A 20198-nucleotide genomic window follows, 5' to 3' on the forward strand; every position below is an offset into this window, starting at 1 on the left:
GGACACAAAGCAGGTACAAACATGCTCTTCTCGGTTATTGATGTAGCCGAAGCCTATCATCAGATAGATATGGACGAGCAGGCGATACCGTTGACAGGATTCAGTACGTTTCAAGGTCACTACGAGTATATGAAAATGCCATTCGGTCTTGTGAATGCGCCTTCGACCTTCCAGAGGTTTATGAACATGACACTCACAGGGTTGACTCCAGAGACATGTATGGTCTATTTGGATGATATCATCATTTTCAATACTGAGGGTGGAAAAGACCACATTGAAAAAATTGAAAGGGTTTTCGAAAGATTGAGCGAGGCTAATGTGAAGCTGAAACCAAAGAAATGTAATTTCATGTCAGAGAAAGTGAAATATTTGGGCCATGTCCTTTCCCAGGAGGGTATATTACCCGACCCGGAGACCATAGAGACAATTGCCAACTTTCCACTACCAAAGAATATCAGGGGAGTGAGGTCCTTTTTGGGAATAGTAAATTGGTATCGCCGATTCATACCCAATATTACGGAGATATCTGCACCATTGGTCAATTTGACGAAAAAGAACGTCAAATTTGAAATTACAGAAGAAGTGCTAGAAGCCATAAGGAAACTGAAGAATGTGTTGAAGTCAGATTCGATTTTGATTTTTCCTGACTTCGAGCAACCGTTTATTTTGGCGACCGATGCGTCAGGACTAGGTGTGGGAGCAGTGTTGAGCCAACTACGAGATGGGTATGAAAGACCCATTGCCTATGCGAGCCGTAAGTTGAAGAAGGCAGAATTGAACTACACTACGACAGAAAAGGAGTTACTTGGAGTTATGTATGGAATACAAACTTTCCGTTGTTATGTATACGGGAAGAAATTCTCGGTAATCACCGACCACCGACCGTTGAAATGGTTGCTGACTCTGAAAGACCCGAGTTCGAGGTTGACTAGATGGGCACTTACCTTGGCGGAGTACGATTTTGAAATTATCCATCGACCCGGAAAACTTCACGGAAATGCCGATGCTCTTAGTCGAATGTATAATGAAGAGGAAAACTTCATAGACGTGAAGTACGTGGAATTCGAAGAGTATAGGAAGAAACACAAGATACCACGGTTCCAGAACCTGACGTATCGGAAAGAAGATTTGTTCACTTCACCAGAAAATTGGGCGTTAGCTCACTGCGTGTCGAAGGATCTAGCTATGGGAGCGGGGCTCGCCAAGATTTTCAAGGAGAGATATGGAGGCGTGGAGTCCCTGAAAGGACAAGGAAAAGGTGTAGGGGAAGTAGCGACGTTAGCGCTTCCGGAAAGGAACATTTATTACCTGGTCACGGAGAGTGCCTACTATGAGAAACCCACCTACCACACATTATGGGAGTGTCTTAAAGAACTCTGAGAATGTTGCGAAAGAAACCAGGATAAATTTCTGGCCATACCTAAGCTGGGATGTGGTTTGGACGGACTGGGATGGGAAAAAGTCGTGGAAATGATTGAATTCATTTGGTACGGATCTGACATGGAAATCAGAGTGTACGACGACAGGGGCACTATAGACAAACCTATCTGGATTGTAGAAGAAAATATAGTTATAGAACCAGTTTGGGATCGAGAAACTGTGGAGAGGGCACAAAGTCGTGATAAATTTTGCCAATCCGTGATAGCCCAACTGAAAGATGCAGAGGAAGGAAAACAAGAATTCTATACAGATAAAGACGGAATACTGTATAGAATTGAAGAAGATGGAGAAGAAAAGCTAGTAGTCCCCAAGGAAATGATGAAGAAGGTACTTGAAGATTTTCATAATATGCCTATGGCCGGACATCAGGGGCAACAAAAAACGTTGTGGAGTATCAAGAGGAGATTTTATTGGCCTAATATGCGGGCGGTAATATCAAATTACGTGGCAGCTTGCGAATCTTGTAATAAGCGAAAAACTTCACCACATCATAGAAAGGCACCTCTTCAAAAGTTCACGACGGCTTATGAACCCTGGGAACTGACGTCTATGGACATAGTGGGACCCTTAGTGACATCTTGGGATGGAAATCGCTACCTATTAACGTTCCAAGATTATTTTACGAAGTACGTGGAAGCTATTCCCCTTCCAGACCAAAAGGCGGACACAATCGCACGAGCCTTCGTGGAACACATCGTGTACCGACATGGAGCGCCTAGGATGCTCTTAACTGACAAAGGAGCAAACTTTACGTCTGGCCTATTTAAGGCTGTATGTCAAATGTTGGATATCAAGAAGATCCAAACTTCGAGCTACGCACCGACATCGAATGGTCAAATTGAACGGATGCACCGAGTGTTGAAAGATATGCTATCACATTATATAGCAGATAATCAACGCGACTGGGACACATGGATTCCGGTGGTACTGATGGCTTACCGCGGGAACGTTCATATTTCCACCGGATACACCCCGTTCTTCCTTCTGCATGGACGTGAGCAAGTGTTGCCTGTGGAAGACTTCATTCGACCGCAGCGAATCAGATACGACTGTGCAGAAAACTACGCTTCGGAGCTAGCTGCCAGACTGAAAGAAGTGTACTCGCGAGTATTGAAAACATCGGAAAAGGCCAAAGAAGAAAGAGCGAAGCATTACAACAAAAAAACGAGGGAGAGGACGTATGAGCTCGGAGATCAAGTGTATCTCTTGCGAATGCACGTTAAGCCCGGTATATCAAAGAAACTCGTGAAGCCCTGGATAGGGCCATACAAGGTTGTAGAGATAATAGGTCCAGTGACCTATCGAGTGAAGAAGGTTGGTGGAACAGACGAACAGGTAGTACACGTGAATCGGCTGAAGTCATACTCAACCTATACTGTCGAAGGGGATGATTCCGAGGAAAATAATAATAGCGACTATGAAGAGGAGAGGATGAATAGCTCTGGGAGGACGTCTAAGAATGGACGTAAAGAAGAGGAAAACGAGAAAAAAATCACAATTCTCCCCCAGTGGATAGAATTCGAAGGTCACTCGGAAGAAGCAGTGACTGAGGAGGAAGATGTTGATGTAGAGGAAGGTATAGAGGAACCCCAACCCTTAAGGAGATCCGCTCGGATTCGGAGAGAACCAGATCGACTGAACCTGTAAGAGAATGTAACTGAGTGAATGAGAACTGGATGATGGAGAGTGAAATTAATGAGTGAGATGAATGTATGATACGAGTAGATGAACGATTAGGGGTGGGCAGGAAAGAAACTATAATGATGAGAATGCATTTGAGCAAATCAGAGGAGTGCCGTTACTTGAAGAGCCCGGGGTAAACTCTCTTCAAGCTAAGTTATTGATGTGTTCGTCGAACTAGTGTCTATCTTTGACCCGGATTGACATTAGATGACGTATCAAGTGAATTTTGTTTTCACTTCCTTTTAGTTTATTGTATAGTTTATTGTAGTCTCAACTTTTCTTAATGAATGTAATGATTTTTATTTTACCATATTATAAACGATCGATGGTTTAATCTAAATTGGAGCGTCTATACACCCTTCGTCAATCCCTGGCAATGAGATGGAAAAAGGCAGCACGATCTCGATTTTCCTAATGATTGCTATCTTGCTGGTCAGGCATTATTTTGTATCGGTAATCAGGATGATCGCGTACGGTTGCAGGGATGAGAGAGTGAACATTTCGACTGTATCTCTCAGAGACGTTAGTGTCCAGAACGAGAATCCGCGTACTTGAGCGACTTCAGATTGATGCATCACCGTGAGATGCATAGTCAGACTTATTTGGTGGAAAAAGGACTGTCGAGTTATGTAGACAGTTACGGAACGTTGAAACTATACCTGTTGGGATCCTGTTAGTTATTGAACAAATAACCTTGAATTGTTCAATCAGCGCCACATTAATAATATTGGGATCAGTGGATAGTACCTGCACCTGCGAAGGAACAACCTACCATGAAAATGGACGAACCTGGAAGAATATGGCTTTCTTAGTCGACGTGAGGATCCGAGCGAGAGACTAATTGGCGGTTATTATACATTTCGAGTTGCGAAGTACCTACTCTATAGGCGATACCCTGACCTGGTGTGTAATTCAACTGGAGCGTTCCAGAGAAGCCCAACCAGATAAACCGACGACGTCATTGCCAATCATCGCAGAACCCCAGCAGACTGCCCATCATACCACTGGCGGTTACCCTGTTTTGCCCCAGACACACTGGACTGTGAACAAAGACATTAACGAAGCAGCTTGAGTGACTGACCAAAAGACTTTTCAATCAGTGCGGTACAAAGTTGTAGGACGAACTTAGGATCTGTGTAGATTGAATTCAATCTGAGTTCAATCTATTCGAATCGTATCTAGAATAATGTGCCGTTGACCAATAAAGAGTAGCATATCATATGGAAGTTATTGAGATGGAAATTCACCAAGGCGTAAAAGACTACAGTGAATCGTGAGTGAATATGGCCTCTGTTGTGATGTGATAACGCGAACTGTAGTATACAAGGAGATACGTTCACTCCTATTTCAATGACTTTTTTTTGTAAAATTTGGAATATTTCGTTAGGGAACCCCTAATCATAGCATGCGAGACAACCCCACTGAAAGTCGCGTAACTTGAGGTGATACCTATTCTGTTTTCATATTTGAATTCGACATGAGGTGGCGTTGTTGCATTTGTCAGTAAGCATGAAGCGAGAAAAGTTATGGCAATTGAGCCAAAACTTTTTCAAAAGGGGGAGTATTGTAATAAGTTGGATTTATTATATTTTTAGTTGAATTTTAAATACCAAAACACATGTGTTTTCGTATGAAAAGGGAACCTTATCATCTTTCAGAAATAACCTTAAGGCCAACAGAACCAAGCCATTTAAAGAAAAAAAGTCGTTAAAATTAACTGCTTGATACTAAGAAATTCGATATTTTGTAACATTCAACCCCATAATTCATTTCATTATCTTTCGTTAAGGGTCGAAAATATGTCATCCAGTCTGTATACCCCATTTAGAATAAAAGTCAGAAAACACTCAAACGTATAATAAATATCGCAATTTATCTTATGAGCTCTAAATTTAACGACAAGATAAAATGAAGCCACCCAAGTGGCTAATCTACATATGTTTTATTCGAGACAGCAAAGAAAATATCCAAAAATGACCCTTGCAGTGACATCTATATATCAGTAGTAGACTCACGACATTAGAAATGTCGGGAACTAGACGTGAATTCTTGAGGACTTATTCGCCGGACCATGAGGTGGCGAAAAGAGTACCAGTCTTAGAAACAATTTCAAACTTTCTGATTGGTTAGAATTTTCTGGGATAACATTACTTACATCCCCTAACATAGTAAAGGTGGTGAGGTTTTTTTGGAAAGATTTAAGTCAGTGGTGCGCGGAGATTTGGTGAATCCAGTTGAATTTCCTACGGTAGCTGGAAATTTTGAGTGAATTGAAATATTGAGATATTTCAAGTCACTGTTTAGAGAAGTGACACTAATTGGGTTTTGGTAGTATTCGCGGGTTTATTCAATTTAGTGATTTAGAGATTTTTCCGAGTTTCTGTTAAGAGTTTTTGGGGAAATAGTGGCTTTCGTTGGAGTTTTCAGGGGAGTCCGTCTACGATAATTTTGGTGAGCGTATTTTAAACAATTCTGATATATAGTGTAGATGTTATTGCATGCTTATGTGGACTATATTTTCGACTTGGCACCTAGAGTATTACTGAACATTTACCATAATAATATAGCTACGAATCGGGTTCCCTTTTCATTTTATTAGATTATTATAGGTCATAGTAATTTCCTACGTTATACAGAGAGGAGCGATTAAGTGGGTCTCTTGATAACTTCTCAGAGTTGTATTTTAATTGGTATAAGTGAAGTTACCTCAATTTTCAAAGGAATACTCCTGTCAGTTTGTTCATGGTTATAATTATTTATTTCTTTCTCTTTTATATAGTGTAAATAACGTTCAGTATTAATTTTTGTTCATTTAATTTTATTCTATTGTTAATCCGATTATTCTGCCAACTTTACTCATCAATAAAGTTGGTTTGTGAAAACTTTGCTAATATTATTTCATTTCCTCAAACCCCTAATAGACCACGCATTTAAGCCGTGGCCGAATCCAGCCTCTGAGGATATAATTGGTGGCATAACCAAGCCATTTCTCCACGAAGATTAGAAGGTAGGAAAAAGTCAACTGTTGACCAAGTTGCCTACTAATTCTCAATCCGTGTGATCAGGACGGATTTCAAACTTTTTCTGATCTGGTGGCAGCAACTCTTACGCTACCAAACTAAATTAAGAAAATAAATACCTTCGGCTGAACGATCCCATATACAGGGGGGTGAATATTTCTGGTGCGAGTAAATACTGAGATGATTATTATATATTCATAGTAGTACTTATATAGGGATCGCCAATTCAGACCAGACGGTCATTTATTACACAAAAGGCTCCGGTGAAAGGTTTTCGTTTCACATGAAATGCTTCAAAACTGTTGTTTTTGTTACGATTTTCATCGAAATTGTAAAGACAGACTTTCAAATTGCTTACTGTTAATTGCTGCTTCTAACAATCCTAACGAAATAAAACTATTCTTTCAGATGACAGTTCGTTTTTGAATAGGTTGCCTCATTTAGGTTCCATGTGAACCTAAGTGGCAATCGTTTTTATTTGTTCACTATATATAAATGTACGTAGGATACCTTTATGCTTTTTCATAATCAATGTAATAATTCTAAGAAGATTTGGCAAATTATTATTATTATTATTATTTTTACCGAAGTATGCGCTGCTCAGGTCCTATCCCCCGAAGCCCCGATACATTCGGATGGGCGCGCCAGCATTAACCAACGAACACTCCCCACACCGTGGGGTAAGTGATCATTGGGTCCAAGAATCATGTTCCCTGAACAAGCGCAGTTAGCCAAGAATGACAGACTTCTGCATTCTCATTATTATTATTATCTACCGAAGAATGCGCTGGTCAGGCCCAATCCCCCGAAGCCCTAATACATTCGGGAGGGCGCACCAGTATTATCAACCAACGACCACTCCCCACACCGTGGGGTAAGTGATCATTGGGTCCGAGAATCATATACCCTGAGCTAGTGCAATGAGCCAAGAGTGACAGCCTTCTGCATCTGTCCGGCTAAGATTTCTGCCTTAGTGCGGCAGGCCGGTATGATTTTATTAAGATTCGAGAGTGGAGAGATCATCATTCCACCAAGGACTCTAATAAACAGAACAACCATCTTGACAGGGAGATATCTCCCGGAGCGTAGGGCAACACCGGTGTCTCCTCAATACCACAAGAGTGCCGTAGATGGTATTATAGCACTCTTAGGGCTGCGTTATGTCGATGGATATAGGCCGAGACCGCATATGCTGGACATGCTGGTAGCAAGTGCATTAGGGTGTAGAGCGCCTCGCGGCAGGCCCTGCACCTTGTGTCAAGAACCTCTATACCCTTCACGCGACTGCGGTAGGCTAAGGTGTTGAAGACACCATCCTGGCAAGCCATGATGAACCCCTCAGGTTCCGATTTCAGCCCACTCGACCTGAGAAAAGCGAATGTCAGGCGCTTTGATAAGCCAAGGTCTCCAATGTTATTGAAGAAGATCCCGTGCATTGGCTTATCCTTGTGTTGCAGAAGTGAGGTGATCTCTGCGGCTTTCATCTGAGCTTTTTGCAAAACGGGTTCTAACTCGGTGACAGAGTTGTGGTCACCTCGTTCAGTGTCGAGAACTAAACCGAGTTCATCAGCTGCTCGGGCAACTGCCCTAAAGAGAAATGCTCCAATTCCTGCTCTCTCATGGTCACGGACCATGCAGTCTTTTACTTTTCAATTGAAGAATTTTTTCATACTGTCCACAAAGCCATGCTGAATTTTTGGGTGGTCCTATGATATGTACTAAAAATTAATGATTCGTCGTGAAACTCTTGGAAAACTCAAAGCGACAGCGGAAGTGGGGGTGAATTGCCGATTGCCCATGTACGATTCTAAAAAACTCAGATACTAATTACGGCTGATATCTTTCCTAAACAAACATCCTACAAAAAATGGGTCGGGAAAATTGAGAGAAAATTTGTTATTGGAAAAGTGACATGTGTAGGTAAACGTGATAAATTCCGTGAAATTAGTTTTTTATATCAAAAACGGTCACTCATTTGATTATGTCTTACAAATCAGTTGGTTTATAAGGTGATAAACGTAAGATCAATCCCCTACTAGGTAAGATTCCAATCGTAATTAGTAGCTAAATTTTTGAAAGCTGTAGAAGGACTTTTGGCAAATTGATCCCCCACTTGTATAAGTGTTTTTACTTTTTCAAAATTTTTACAACTAACGTAATATGGTTCTAACCTGTTTTTCACTTCAGAACTATGAAAATCTACCATTTTTAGGAGGTATTACATGACTCCCTAGTAATTGAGTATGGGCTTGCAGACTAACATAATTTTCTCTTATTTGCTGAAAATTAGTCTTAACCACACTTTACTCTATAAATAATCCTGAAACACATCAATTTAGAACTTGAAAACCACATTCCATTATTTAAAAATGTCATTGCTCAATTTTCATTTTCTATCGTGGAGTTTTGCTCATTATTTATTCTCTGCCTCTTTTTCTTGATAGATTGGAATCCGTATAGGAATAGTCACAAATTTTAAAAAATTAACTCAAACTATAACTTCATCTTCTAACGCGTGTTTTGCTATCAAAGTCAGAAGCGTCAGGAGATGACTGATTGAAATATATTGGTACCAAGAAACAACTTCCTGATGTCCTCACTGAGGATTATTAGAATCAAGTTTTGCTTTTCGAGAGAATATCTCAACTACGAGGGGGGGTGTTGATATCATGTAGAACTCGTATGACAAACATATCTTAAATCTCCTGTTGAACAACCGAGATAAATGAGATAAAAAAAATTATTTCAGTTGCGTAATATACTATTTATCATATGGTTAATTGCAAGAAAATCGTAAATTTTTACAAAAACTTGATAACGAGTTTCAGAATTGATAAATGGCAAACGAAATGTAGTTACTTGAATCAGTAAGTAATGAACTCAAGGTCAGTTTCCATCAAGATCAGTTCTGCGGTAAGTAAAACCATAGTACAATTATCTTTATACTATGGTTATACCTACTACGGTAAAACGTAGCATACCTCACTATCCAAAAATATGATTTTAATGTACAGATACCGCATAGTTCTTGAATTTTCTACTTTTTCCTTCTAGATATTCCTTGAATGAAGTGAATTTTCTCCAAGTAAGTAGGTAGTCTTTACTTTCATCGAACCAGTGACAGCTACTGCAGGAAATATACACATGAATAATAGTATCTGTATTATATAATAGTGTTATATTTAGCCATTAGGCTTTTTTGGGGCATATTGTTACATCTTCAACGCAAATTTGAAAACATTTCATGAGAGAAGCGCAATGGTCTCCAAAATTTGGGCTACAAGTAATAATGGTGAGTGAAGTTTACTATTTCTGTTAGTATTACCACCTATATGTACCCAATTGAACCTGATTATTTACATATCGAACCTGAAGTGTTATAGATATCAAATCATCTAAAAGAACAATTCATTCAGGCCAGTCTCAACACCCTACACAGTAGGTTAATGGACTGACACCTATCAGAAAAGAACTATTCCCCTGGCTAATACCACGAAGGGCGTTGAATTATATCAGATTCAGATTCTTTATTAACTATTTGTAGCCAAGCTGTGCTTGGATATGGCAAGTCATATTACACTTAGTAGCACATTATTAATGTTATACAAATCAATTTTTAAAGAATTTGAAATTCAATAAATAATTTTGAAAGTACAATATTCATACAAGTATTAACATAAATTAGGTACTTTTGCAATAGTTCACAAATTCTTCAAGGCTGTAGAAAGCATTCATTGTCAGCATTATTTTAATTTTTTTCTTGAAGAGAGGGTGTGATAATTCTTCTACATTATTTGATATATAATTATATAGTGTAAGTCCATTATGTTGTGGTGATTTTGTATAATATGTGTGATTGAATTTTTCGATGCGAAGGTTATCTTTGTTTCTTTTTTCATACCTGTGTCTATCACCATTTCTAGCATAGCAATCTTTATTAGTATGTGTATACAGAAATATATTTAAAATGTATATGCAGGGAAATGTCAATATACCACCCTTTTGTTCGATCCACGTTATGTTATTATCGAGATGTAGAATTTTGTTGAGCTTGATAATTCATGTTGATTGTTGTTTATATTCAGATTGACAAGGTTTGGTTTATAACTGCGTGCACTGCTGAATTGAATGAACATAGTTTTTTGTAGGTTCACCACAAGATGGTTTCTTGTACACCATTATAAATAAATAAATAAATGAGCCCGTCACTATTATTGTCGTATCGTCTGCATACATAAACACCTTTCCCCTTCAATGAAGTCAGGTAGGTCATTTATGTACAACAGAAATAAGAGTGGTCCTAAGATACTCCCTTGAGGGGTTCCAATACCTACATTATATTGGCTTGAGAGTTCATTCCCAATTTTCACATTTTCCCGTTACATAGAAAATTATCCAGTCTTTAATAAGGCCCCGCAATCCTAAACGTTCCAGTTTTCTTTAGAGTATGTTTGGGTTCAGCGTATCGAAAGCCCGCGTTAAATCAAAGAATATAACGAGAACATATTCAGCATTATCAAGACTGCTATGTATATACTGGGTGACCTCAGTTGTTGCTGTTTGGGTTGATAACCCTTTTCTAAACCCGTGTTGACTACCCGAGTGAATGATATATTTCTCCAAAAAATTTGTTAAGCGTATATAGATTCCTCTTTCAATTTTGCTATTGGACACAATGTCGTGATTGCTTTATAATTTTCAATTTGTTGAGGGTCACCCTTTTTATATACAGGGGTGGTTTTTGATATTTTCAAAATATTTGGAAAATGACCAACTCTCATTGTCATATTTATAATTTGAGTGATATAGAAACTGAATTCATTCCGACGGGCTTTGATAAACACTGTTGGTAGCTCGTCATATCCTAAGGAGGTTTTATTTTTCAGGTTTGAAATGATGTCCATTACTTCGTTCTGTTCATATGGTTCGTAGAAGAATGAGTTACTATTAGTTTCGGGTAATGGTTCAGTCAGGTGTCAGTGAGTGCAGGATTCTTCACTGAAGTTATTCCTGCATATACTGGTGGCGATACAATACAATTATTGAAACACACTTGCAGACCGAAACCGGTCTGCAAGTGTGTTTGTTTTCAAAACAAAATTGTTCAATTATATTAATGAAAATACGTTTTGTACAATAGATGAGTACCTCACTGTTTGATGCTAATAGTTAGCAGTTATTTCATTAGTTCGGGGTTCCATTGTCTAATTTGATATGAATTGATTTTAAAAACCTGAGAGAATCTGTACTTTTTTTTAAATAGCTGAAAATTAACAATTATATTATGCAAAAAAACTGAAATTACAATGAAATGAAATAGAAGCAACAACCGAAAATCAATAAAAATTAAATTATTAACACGAGATGAAATCATTAACAAGAAATGAAAATTAAAAATCAAAAGATTCCAAACCAAGTTAATTCACGACGTTTCAATTTTTGGTATCCACAATCGTCTTCTTGTGATGACTGGAATCATTTCGACAGCCATTTTCAGTTCAATCAGGTTAGAGCCTAGATCCTTGATTGAACTGAAGAGGTGATGACGGTATAAAAGTCCACAGACATCATTACCGTCCTTCACGGTGTATCCCTGCTTGACTGGGGTGGAATGGATGAGGACATTGTTCATTCGTTAACGGGGGACATGAGTGCCTCATTCGACAGAGTGTCATGGCCTTCTATATCGGGAGGGGTCGTCTACAGCATAATCTATAGCTTCCCTAACTAACGCCGATATCTGACTATTTATATGTCATTCGAGTGCTTTCACCTATCTCCTCTTTCCTCTCTCCGCTTCATCGGTTTCAGCGGGAGCTGACCGTTTGAGGGGCGGTGGTCGTGTTCCGCTTGATTACTGGTTTCCATATGTTGCGTATCTCTACGCTAGTTTGACTAAATGCGTTGTTGGGCAACCTATACGCGGCTTCTTTGAATGTTCTCCTGAACCAGCGTTCCTCTTTGCGGATGATTTCAGCTTGAGCCCACTTGATGTCGTGTTGATGAGTCCAAACATGCTCTGCTATTCCGGATTTACTGGTTTCTCCTCGCTGTGTCTGTTTCTTGTGCTCAGCAATGCGAACTTTCAATGGCTTCTTAGTTTCACCGATGTATGATTCTCCGCACTCGCAGGGTACCCGGTAAATGCAATTCTTGGAATCGCAGTCCACGTTTGGTGGCCTGGTTTTTGTAAGACTGCTACAGATAGTGTTCCCAGGTCTGAAGCAGGTCCTGATGTTATACTTGGACCCAATCCTTCTCATCCTTTCCGACAATTCTCCGATGTAGGGAAGTACAAGTACTAGTTGTGGCGGCTTCTCTTTCTTGTGGAGCTCTTGCTGTCTTCTAGCTAAAGCCTGTTCTACCATCACTCTGGAGTAACCATTTCATTGAAGATCATTTTTGATGATGCCTATTTCTTTTTCGAGACTTTCCTTTGTATTAGTAGTTATGTATGTATATACATATTATCTGTGGGTTTCTGTAGAAAGTGAATATTTTTGTGAACAAGGCGAAGTGAATGATGTCAGTGAGTAATCTGTAATCTCTTGAAAGTTATTATGATATTTATTATGAGTTTTAATATGTTTTGACTGGTGTGATAAGTTTTATACCGTTGTGTAAAAAAACTTTAATGATGAAATAATCATCTGTATCTTTATCTGATGATTCAAAATAGTTGACCCAGGAATAATTCTTTTCCATTTCCGTACCATTATATCGAATAGATGTAAAGTGTCCCATAGTATGATAGTACTGACCGATACAATGACGACACCACAAGCGTCACAAGACGCCCGAAGGTGCTATCGTATAAAAAAACATTTGTCGTGGTTTTGTAAACATTCAAGTTCGAATCTCACATAAAATTGTGATTTTTGAATACGTGCCCAATAGTATTTAGGAATTTCGCAGAGTTTTAATGTAACTCAGATGACCTTTTTGTAGGATAGCTGGACGATATATATAAGCAAATTCTTTCAGGTACAATCCAATACATGTCTTTGACTGAAGAATACATAGAGAAAGTATTAGAAGTTCTGAAAAGAGGTTTTTATACTGACGAAAGTGTGTGCAAAGCTTTAAATTTAGCTAGCGATGAAGACGCTATGGCAGAACTAAACAAACTTGTTCTATGCGTGGCTAAAGATGGTATGTCAGTCATTGCAGTTGAAAAAGAAACCAACACAGTTTGTGCAGTTGCTGTCAACAAGTTGCAGGTTTGTATTACTCGAAAGGAAAACCACAATGATTTACTTTACAAATTGTATTTTGAAAATTTTATAAATAGTTTCACGTTCTGTGATATATGAGTTTGTTTTCCATTGGAACAGTCTGTAGCCCATTACTGTAGCCCATAACAGACCACTTTAAATGGCAAATTTGCACTTGAAACAATATTATGAAACATTACAAGAGTAGCATCAAACCTACGAGTATATCCACCAATACGTAGAGTTTTTTTTTATTTATGCTTGAGAAAGCTATTGTATGGCGAAACATGTGTCGCGGTTTTTGTTAAACCCTTTATAGTGAAAATCATACAGTAAACTGTATTTATTTCTGACCGGGATATTATAAGCTTATATCGTCATAGTTACGCTATCAATAAAGAGGGTCATAACTCCCTTGGGACATTACAGATTTTATAATTCCCTCTACCTTTCACAAGTAAAAATAAATAGAAATGAAAACTGAACCATATTTTATTTATTCACGTCATTACAAATAATAAATGTACAATTTTGAAATGTTCCCTGAAAATTACTTCCACCACTGGAAACAATTTCTTCTTTTGTATGGCTGGAGCTTCTGTTCACTACAGTCGAGGTACCTGCCTCTTCTGATGACAAAGTAGACAACATACGCGCCGTTTTATTTCTCAATTCGATGCTATCCTCCAAATACCCCTCCGCCACCGTGGAACTTTTCCAACCTCCGTGTCTTTTTAAGTTAGTCATAGTTGCTCCTGCATTGGCTAGAGCAGTAGCAGAAGTGCGACGAAGGCAATGTCCCGTATAGGAAGATGAGTTTGGCAATCCTAAATACATTGCGATTTTGCTGGAGATTTTCCCAAACATGTTTTTTCCAATTGGCTGAGATGTACATTTATTTTGTCGGAAGCTCAAAAAAAATCGTTCAATACCTTTAGGACGCAAAGACATATAAAGTCTTAATAAAGGCAAAGCGGAGAACTCTTTTTCATCCACAACTGTAAATTTCTTCGATACACCAGTTTTACTTTCCGGTACGTTCACTACCATAACGGAATCCCGGTCCTCTATATCCGATATCTTCATATTCAAAAGTTCCTGACTTCTGCATCCTCCAAAATAACCCATAATCAAAACAACATATAACAAAAAAAATGAAATAAATACACACAAAAAGGAAAATAAGAAAAAAATTACCTTATGCAATAAATGAATATCATTAGGAGCGTCCTTTAGGAATCTGATAACATCTTTAGGAGATAAAACAGCAGACTTTTTCGGCTTATAACTCTTACTCTTCCGTTTCAAAAAAGCCTGTAGTTCATTGAACTTGGTGATATCTCGTTTCTCATGTATAGTCACCATCGATTTTAGCATTGACCATTTAGTCCATAAAGAATTCGGACTATACGTTTCTGACTGAAACGAATAAACACAATTACTACCAAATCTACCGAAAAACATAGAAAATTCCTTACCAGTTCTTGAAAATATGCCAGAAATACAGTTTCAGTGACATCTTTTGGCATAACATTTTTCCGTGTCAGCCAGTCCAGATATATCTTGTATTATTTTTGGTATACGGCTTCACTTTTCGATGGAATTAATGATTCTCTTGCTTGTTCAGCTTTTTTCAAAATATCCTCCATTATATTTGGGGTAGAAAACACGTTTTCACTGCAAACACAGCTTGATAACAAAGTTCTGTTTATAAACAAGTAACATAGCAACAACCTAGCAACAAAAAAACTCTACTATAATCAACGGTACCTGATTCAAATATACCGGGAAGGTAATGAATTGGTACATTTTTCCGTTTCAAAAATGAACAAAATTTTATTGAAATCGGTCAGAAATAAAATTATCTATGTACCACGGGAATTAATGAGCCTTAATAACCTCAGGCAATTGCTGTCCCTCGGGCCAGAGGCCCTCGGGACGCAAACTTTGCCATCGGTAATTAAGGCCCTCCTAATTCCCTTGATACATAAATAACTATAATTAGTCAAAATACATGTGTCATTTTTTTCATGTTGACAGAATTGAAACCGTGTGCATTTGCAAAAGTTTATACTTCCACTATCACTACACTTCAATCTTTCATAGTAAGAGGAATGTTGAGTTAAAAATATCGACGAAAGTTTACTTTGCATAAATCTACTTTCAATCTCAACCAAACGTGTTGATTCACCTGAAAATTTGCCTAAATTTAGTTTCATTAAAATCAATCATGTTTTCCAGGTTAAAAGCCAACCCGGGGGTGACTCCTTCTTTACCAACTTCGCCAAATCATGCAAGAACCCCCTGTCACGATTCATAATCAATTACATGAACGACGCTGATGACAACTTCGACCTGTTCGAGCATTGCAAAGTGGACTGTTTGTTGGAAACAATGTTTTTGGGGACCCATCCGGAATTCAGGAGAAGGGGCATCAGTTCAAAAATCTGTGAAGTGACTACAGAAGTTGCAAGAAGGTTATTGCACGGAGAAAACGTGAAGGTGTCCCTCGATGGAACAGAGCTGAAGTTAGAGCCAGTGCCAAAACTGGTAGCTGCGCTGTTCACTTCACCCCAGTCACGGGCAATTGGCAAGTCAGCGGGATGGAAAGTTGCGACAACTATACAATATAAGGATTCCTTTTATCAGGGGAAATCCTTGGCTAGTGCTATGGAGGATACGAACCGTACATCACAAGTATATTTTAAGAGGCTCCAGTGATATGAATGATTGGCCTCAAATGGCGGTGTAGAGAAATGTAAACCAATCAAATTCCGAATGACTTTTTGTTTTTCAATGACCCTGTCTGTACTCCATTTTACATATTTCGTATAGTCAGTAACTTCTTTAGAATTACCACTTTGGAAGCCCCTAGCAATATCAACAAAACAGTTTGCCTGTAGAAACTCATCAGTTGTATGAAATATGAGTTCAAGGGCTGGAAGAAGCGAGTGAATTTTCAAAAACGAAAAGACTGATAAGAACTATTTTCATCAGATAATTTTCCTCGATTTCTGAAAACCTCCAACAAGGGAGATCAATATATGACCAGTCTTTCTGATATTCACTTTTGGCAGGATTAAGTATACAGGGTGTCCCATATAAAACTCCGCGGGCAAATATCTGAAAAATTAAAAAGAATATCCATATTTTGTGAAAGTAGATAATTCTGGTGTCAAAGGGTCCTCTTATTCACGTAGAGATCCAGCATTATGTGTCATCAGTTAGGGCGTCGCGACACCGACGCCAATTTTGTTAAATGGTAACCCAGTATTTTCAAATAATTTTTGAACTCTGCATTGAATTTTGAGCTCAGCCATATAGCACATTTGTAGTTTTCCTTGAATACTGATGAAAAAAGGCAATTTCATTGCATATTGTAAAGAAGGCAATGAATAAGTCGAAATGAATGCAATAATACGAGTTTAATATATTGAATTCATCATTTATGATTTGATTATCTGTTCAATTTTATCTAGTTGCGTATTTCTGTACAAATTAAAATAAATGTTTCAAATTACCAAAAAATATGTTACTTTGACCATAACTCGACTAACATGATGATAACGAAATCAATTAGTGATAACAAGAATCATTTTAGTCAGTATTCGAACTGCCTCCCTTCACGTAGAACACATATTCCACCTTTTCAGTAATTCCCGATTCGTGACAGCTAAAAGCGTCTCTCGCGTTATGGAAGCACAAACATTTGTGATACTATTTTTCAAATCCTCTACATTTTGTGGACGTCGCATACAAACTAAGTCTTTGATATGCCCCCACAAAAAGGAATCTAGTGGAGTAATATCTTGACTTCGAGCTGGCCATGGTATTGTACCCTTATTTCCAAGCCATTTCTTATTAAAAGTATCATCCAAATATTGGGTAACTATTCTATTATTTTGTGGAGGTGTCCCATCCTGTTGAAACCACATATTCAGTCGAGTTTGTATTGGTAAATTCTCCGAAAGATTCGGCAACACATGTTGTAGAAAAACCAAGTACCTCTCCCCATTGAGAATTCCTTCGAAAAAATGAGGTCCTATCAAATAACCATCAATGATTCCGCACCAAACATTAACCCCCCACAAAGACTGAAATCTTGTTCATTGCACCCAATGAGGGTTCACGTCAGACCAATAGTGACAATTATGTATGTTTATTATTCCGTTATTATGGAAACGGCTTTCATCGCTCCGCAATATTTTTTTCAGAAATTGATCATCATGAATACAGGTAGACAACCATGCAATGAAGTTCAATCTTCTATCAGCATCTCATGAATATGGGAATACATTTTAGTTATTGAAAATGAATAACATTTGACTTAGCACTGCAACACTGTGATTCTCATCAGTAGCCATTTTGTTTTTTTCGCTTCCGTTCATTGAAACATCCATTTCGTGCCACAGATTTGGCTGAGCCAGCGAATGTTTTATCCGACGGTAACTTTCTGTCAGGATACCGATTAGCGTATATTCTCACTGCTTCTTTTGAATTCCTTCTTGCTTCGCCATAAATACATATCATATACAACTTTTCTGCATTTGAAAATTGAACCATTTTTCAATTTTACGAAAAACCAACACAAAACTGCTTACACTTTCGTCAAATCTGACAGGTCTTCTGACAGATCGATAAATACATCATTGCATTTATTTTGACTTATTCATGGCACTCTTTATGATACGCAATAAAATAGCCTTTTTTCATCAGTATTCAAGAAAAACTACAAGTGTGCTAAATGGCTGAAATCAGAATTTGACGCAGAATTCAAAAACCAATTGAAAATAATGGGTTAGCATTTTAAAAAATTTGGCGTCGGTTTCGCAACACCCTAACGGATAACGCCTTGTACTGGAGCTCTACGTAAATAAGAGGACCCTTTGACACCAAAATTATCTGTTTTCACGAAATATGGATATTCTTTTTCGTTTTTTAGATATTTGCCCGGGGAGTTTTATACGGGACACCCTGTATACTTTTGAAAAACACCTACCAAATATTTGTGAGAAATGAGCGTATTTTTTAAAATGCCTCAAAATAACAAAATTACTACGTGGTTGCAAGAGTTTTATCCATTCTAATGATGTTTTTGTAGCTCTATGTTTCAATAAATATTTATCCTATTGTATCCTGATACATACTGTATACTGTATACATTGACAGAGCCGTCGCCATGGGGGGACGGGGGGAACCTCCCCCCTGCTTTTTCGACTTGGGAAAAAGTTGGGAAATTTTGGGCCGTGAAGATAGAAAAAACTAATAGTAAAAAAATGAAAAAAAATTAAAAAAATAGAAATGAGAGAAAAGAAAGGGAGAGTTAATAAGAAAATGGAAAGAACCAGGAGAAGGTTGGGATTTTTCAACATACATAACTTGAAGATCCCATACTTCTGAAATTTTGAGTTGTTTGAAAACCTCAAAAAAGTTCAGCCAAAGTTCAGCCAATCTTTGGATAGCTAAGTGAGAAAATTAATATATTATAGTAGTAACTGATCTCATGGCTTCTATTTTTTTGAAAGTTGTGAAATTTTGCTGGTGGGGTTGGGAAAATTTGGATTTCCTCCCTCCCTGGTTTTCTCGCTACGGCCTGTACATTGATGCTGGTAATTTCTTTTCAGAAATTTGGCATTTGGCCAGACTCCTCCTGTCCATAGTGAACAGAAGCTTCGTCAGGGAGCGCAGCTGTCTTGCTCTAAGTTTCCTCGTTCACTATTTCTTTTATGAAAACACTCAAATTTTCACTAGCCTTTCAATGCTACTTTCTCATAAAACCCATATATTATCGCACTAACGACCTCGTCGAATCCGTTGACATTTAGCCTGGTTATTGACGCAGGGGGCCGCCAGTGCTCTCAAAATGTTTTTCATTCAAATATTTATTGGAGCTTGACTATATTTTTTGAAAAACACCTCACTTTTGCACTCCACTCCGGCCACGACATCCACGTATCATCTTTGAGGACGGTCGTTTTCCGCACAACTTTCCTCTGGCACGATCGGAGAGGAAGTCTTTGAAGTTAGCTAGTCAACATTTCCGTTTTTCAAAAAAAGTTACTACATATATGATTGTGTGAGAACTATAAACTGTTTTCACGATAATTAAATTGTTTTAGAACCTACAATACATGTTTTGTATCAGTCCGAATAAAATATATATGAATAGAGGTACATAAATATATATTTTTTTCAAATAATATATTGTGGTGACTGATATTTATAAACAATTTATCGATTTAAAGATAATTTACAGTGATTATAGGCGATAAAAGTGTTTTTCACTCAAAACTTTAAGTACGTTTGTAGAATTTGAGGGTAGTCGACAGTATTTATATCATGAACTGCAATTAATTTTCACATCATCATTTAATATGCAATAAGTGTTCAAATAAATTGATAAATTTATGATAGATAAAGATAATAATACACAGTACCTACAACATGACGACAACATTCAATTGATTATATGGAATACATGAAGAAACTTAACCAAATAATCAAATGAATCACAGCCAGAAATAATTTAAAAAAAATGAGTTTAAATATTTAAAAAATAAATTTAGGAAAATTATAACTTCTCACGTGCGTACATAAGTACAAACACACTCTTTTTCTTCAATACATCTTTTAAAAAAAATCCAAACCAAAAATTCCTGCTTGTCAGTTTCTTTTCTCCGACGCTCTAACATAAACATAGAGTTTAGATTCTCTCTGTTTCCATATGTGGAAAATAAACCAAAAAACGGCAGCGCCATCTATTTCGCATAACTTATTGTTCAACAACAGTTTAAAAAAAAGTAATTATTTTTTATCATTATTGATTTTCATCTTCATAGAA

At 37.7% G+C, this 20198-nt stretch overlaps 2 protein-coding genes across 4 annotated transcripts; one reads left to right on the forward strand and one right to left on the reverse strand.

Moving 5' to 3' along the window:
* The first annotated feature begins 8898 nt into the window (after positions 1-8898).
* LOC111510926 (uncharacterized) lies at positions 8899-16140 on the forward strand. 3 transcript variants are annotated; one of them, XM_074169254.1, is made up of 4 exons: positions 8899-9010; positions 9198-9435; positions 13128-13363; positions 15599-16140. In XM_074169254.1, exons 2-4 carry the CDS (start codon positions 9402-9404, stop codon positions 16076-16078), a joined length of 750 nt encoding a protein of 249 aa, XP_074025355.1. In that variant the 5' UTR covers positions 8899-9010; positions 9198-9401; the 3' UTR covers positions 16079-16140. The 3 variants fall into 3 exon arrangements, with proteins under 3 accessions (XP_074025355.1, XP_074025354.1, XP_074025356.1); XM_074169253.1 differs by having other exon boundaries at positions 8901-9056; XM_074169255.1 differs by lacking the exons at positions 8899-9010; positions 9198-9435 and adding an exon at positions 9898-10407.
* Positions 13832-15601, reverse strand: LOC141479929 (uncharacterized). The gene is made up of 2 exons (XM_074169251.1): positions 14836-15601; positions 13832-14776 (listed from the first exon to the last, which is right to left on the reverse strand). Exons 1-2 carry the CDS (start codon positions 14884-14886, stop codon positions 13850-13852), a joined length of 978 nt encoding a protein of 325 aa, XP_074025352.1. The 5' UTR covers positions 14887-15601; the 3' UTR covers positions 13832-13849.
* Positions 16141-20198: the final 4058 nt, after the last annotated feature.

The sequence above is a fragment of the Leptinotarsa decemlineata genome, unplaced genomic scaffold (assembly GCF_025532065.1).
Source record: "Leptinotarsa decemlineata unplaced genomic scaffold, Ldec_3_MD MMD2_P_RNA_scaffold_5, whole genome shotgun sequence".
Lineage (NCBI taxonomy): Eukaryota > Metazoa > Arthropoda > Insecta > Coleoptera > Chrysomelidae > Leptinotarsa > Leptinotarsa decemlineata.

What these genes read in the sequence shown, in the direction of transcription:
- LOC111510926 (XM_074169254.1), top strand. Translation starts at nt 9,402, where the DNA reads ATGGTCTCCAAAATTTGGGCTACAAGTAATAATG. An exon ending in TTGGGCTACAAGTAATAATG is followed by an intron (nt 9,436 to 13,127) that starts GTGAGTGAAGTT and finishes AAATTCTTTCAG; the next exon opens with GTACAATCCAATACATGTCT. An exon ending in TTGCTGTCAACAAGTTGCAG is followed by an intron (nt 13,364 to 15,598) that starts GTTTGTATTACT and finishes CATGTTTTCCAG; the next exon opens with GTTAAAAGCCAACCCGGGGG.
- LOC141479929 (XM_074169251.1), bottom strand. Translation starts at nt 14,886, where the DNA reads ATGCCAAAAGATGTCACTGAAACTGTATTTCTGGCATATTTTCAAGAA. An exon ending in TGGCATATTTTCAAGAACTG is followed by an intron (nt 14,777 to 14,835) that starts GTAAGGAATTTT and finishes TATTCGTTTCAG; the next exon opens with TCAGAAACGTATAGTCCGAA.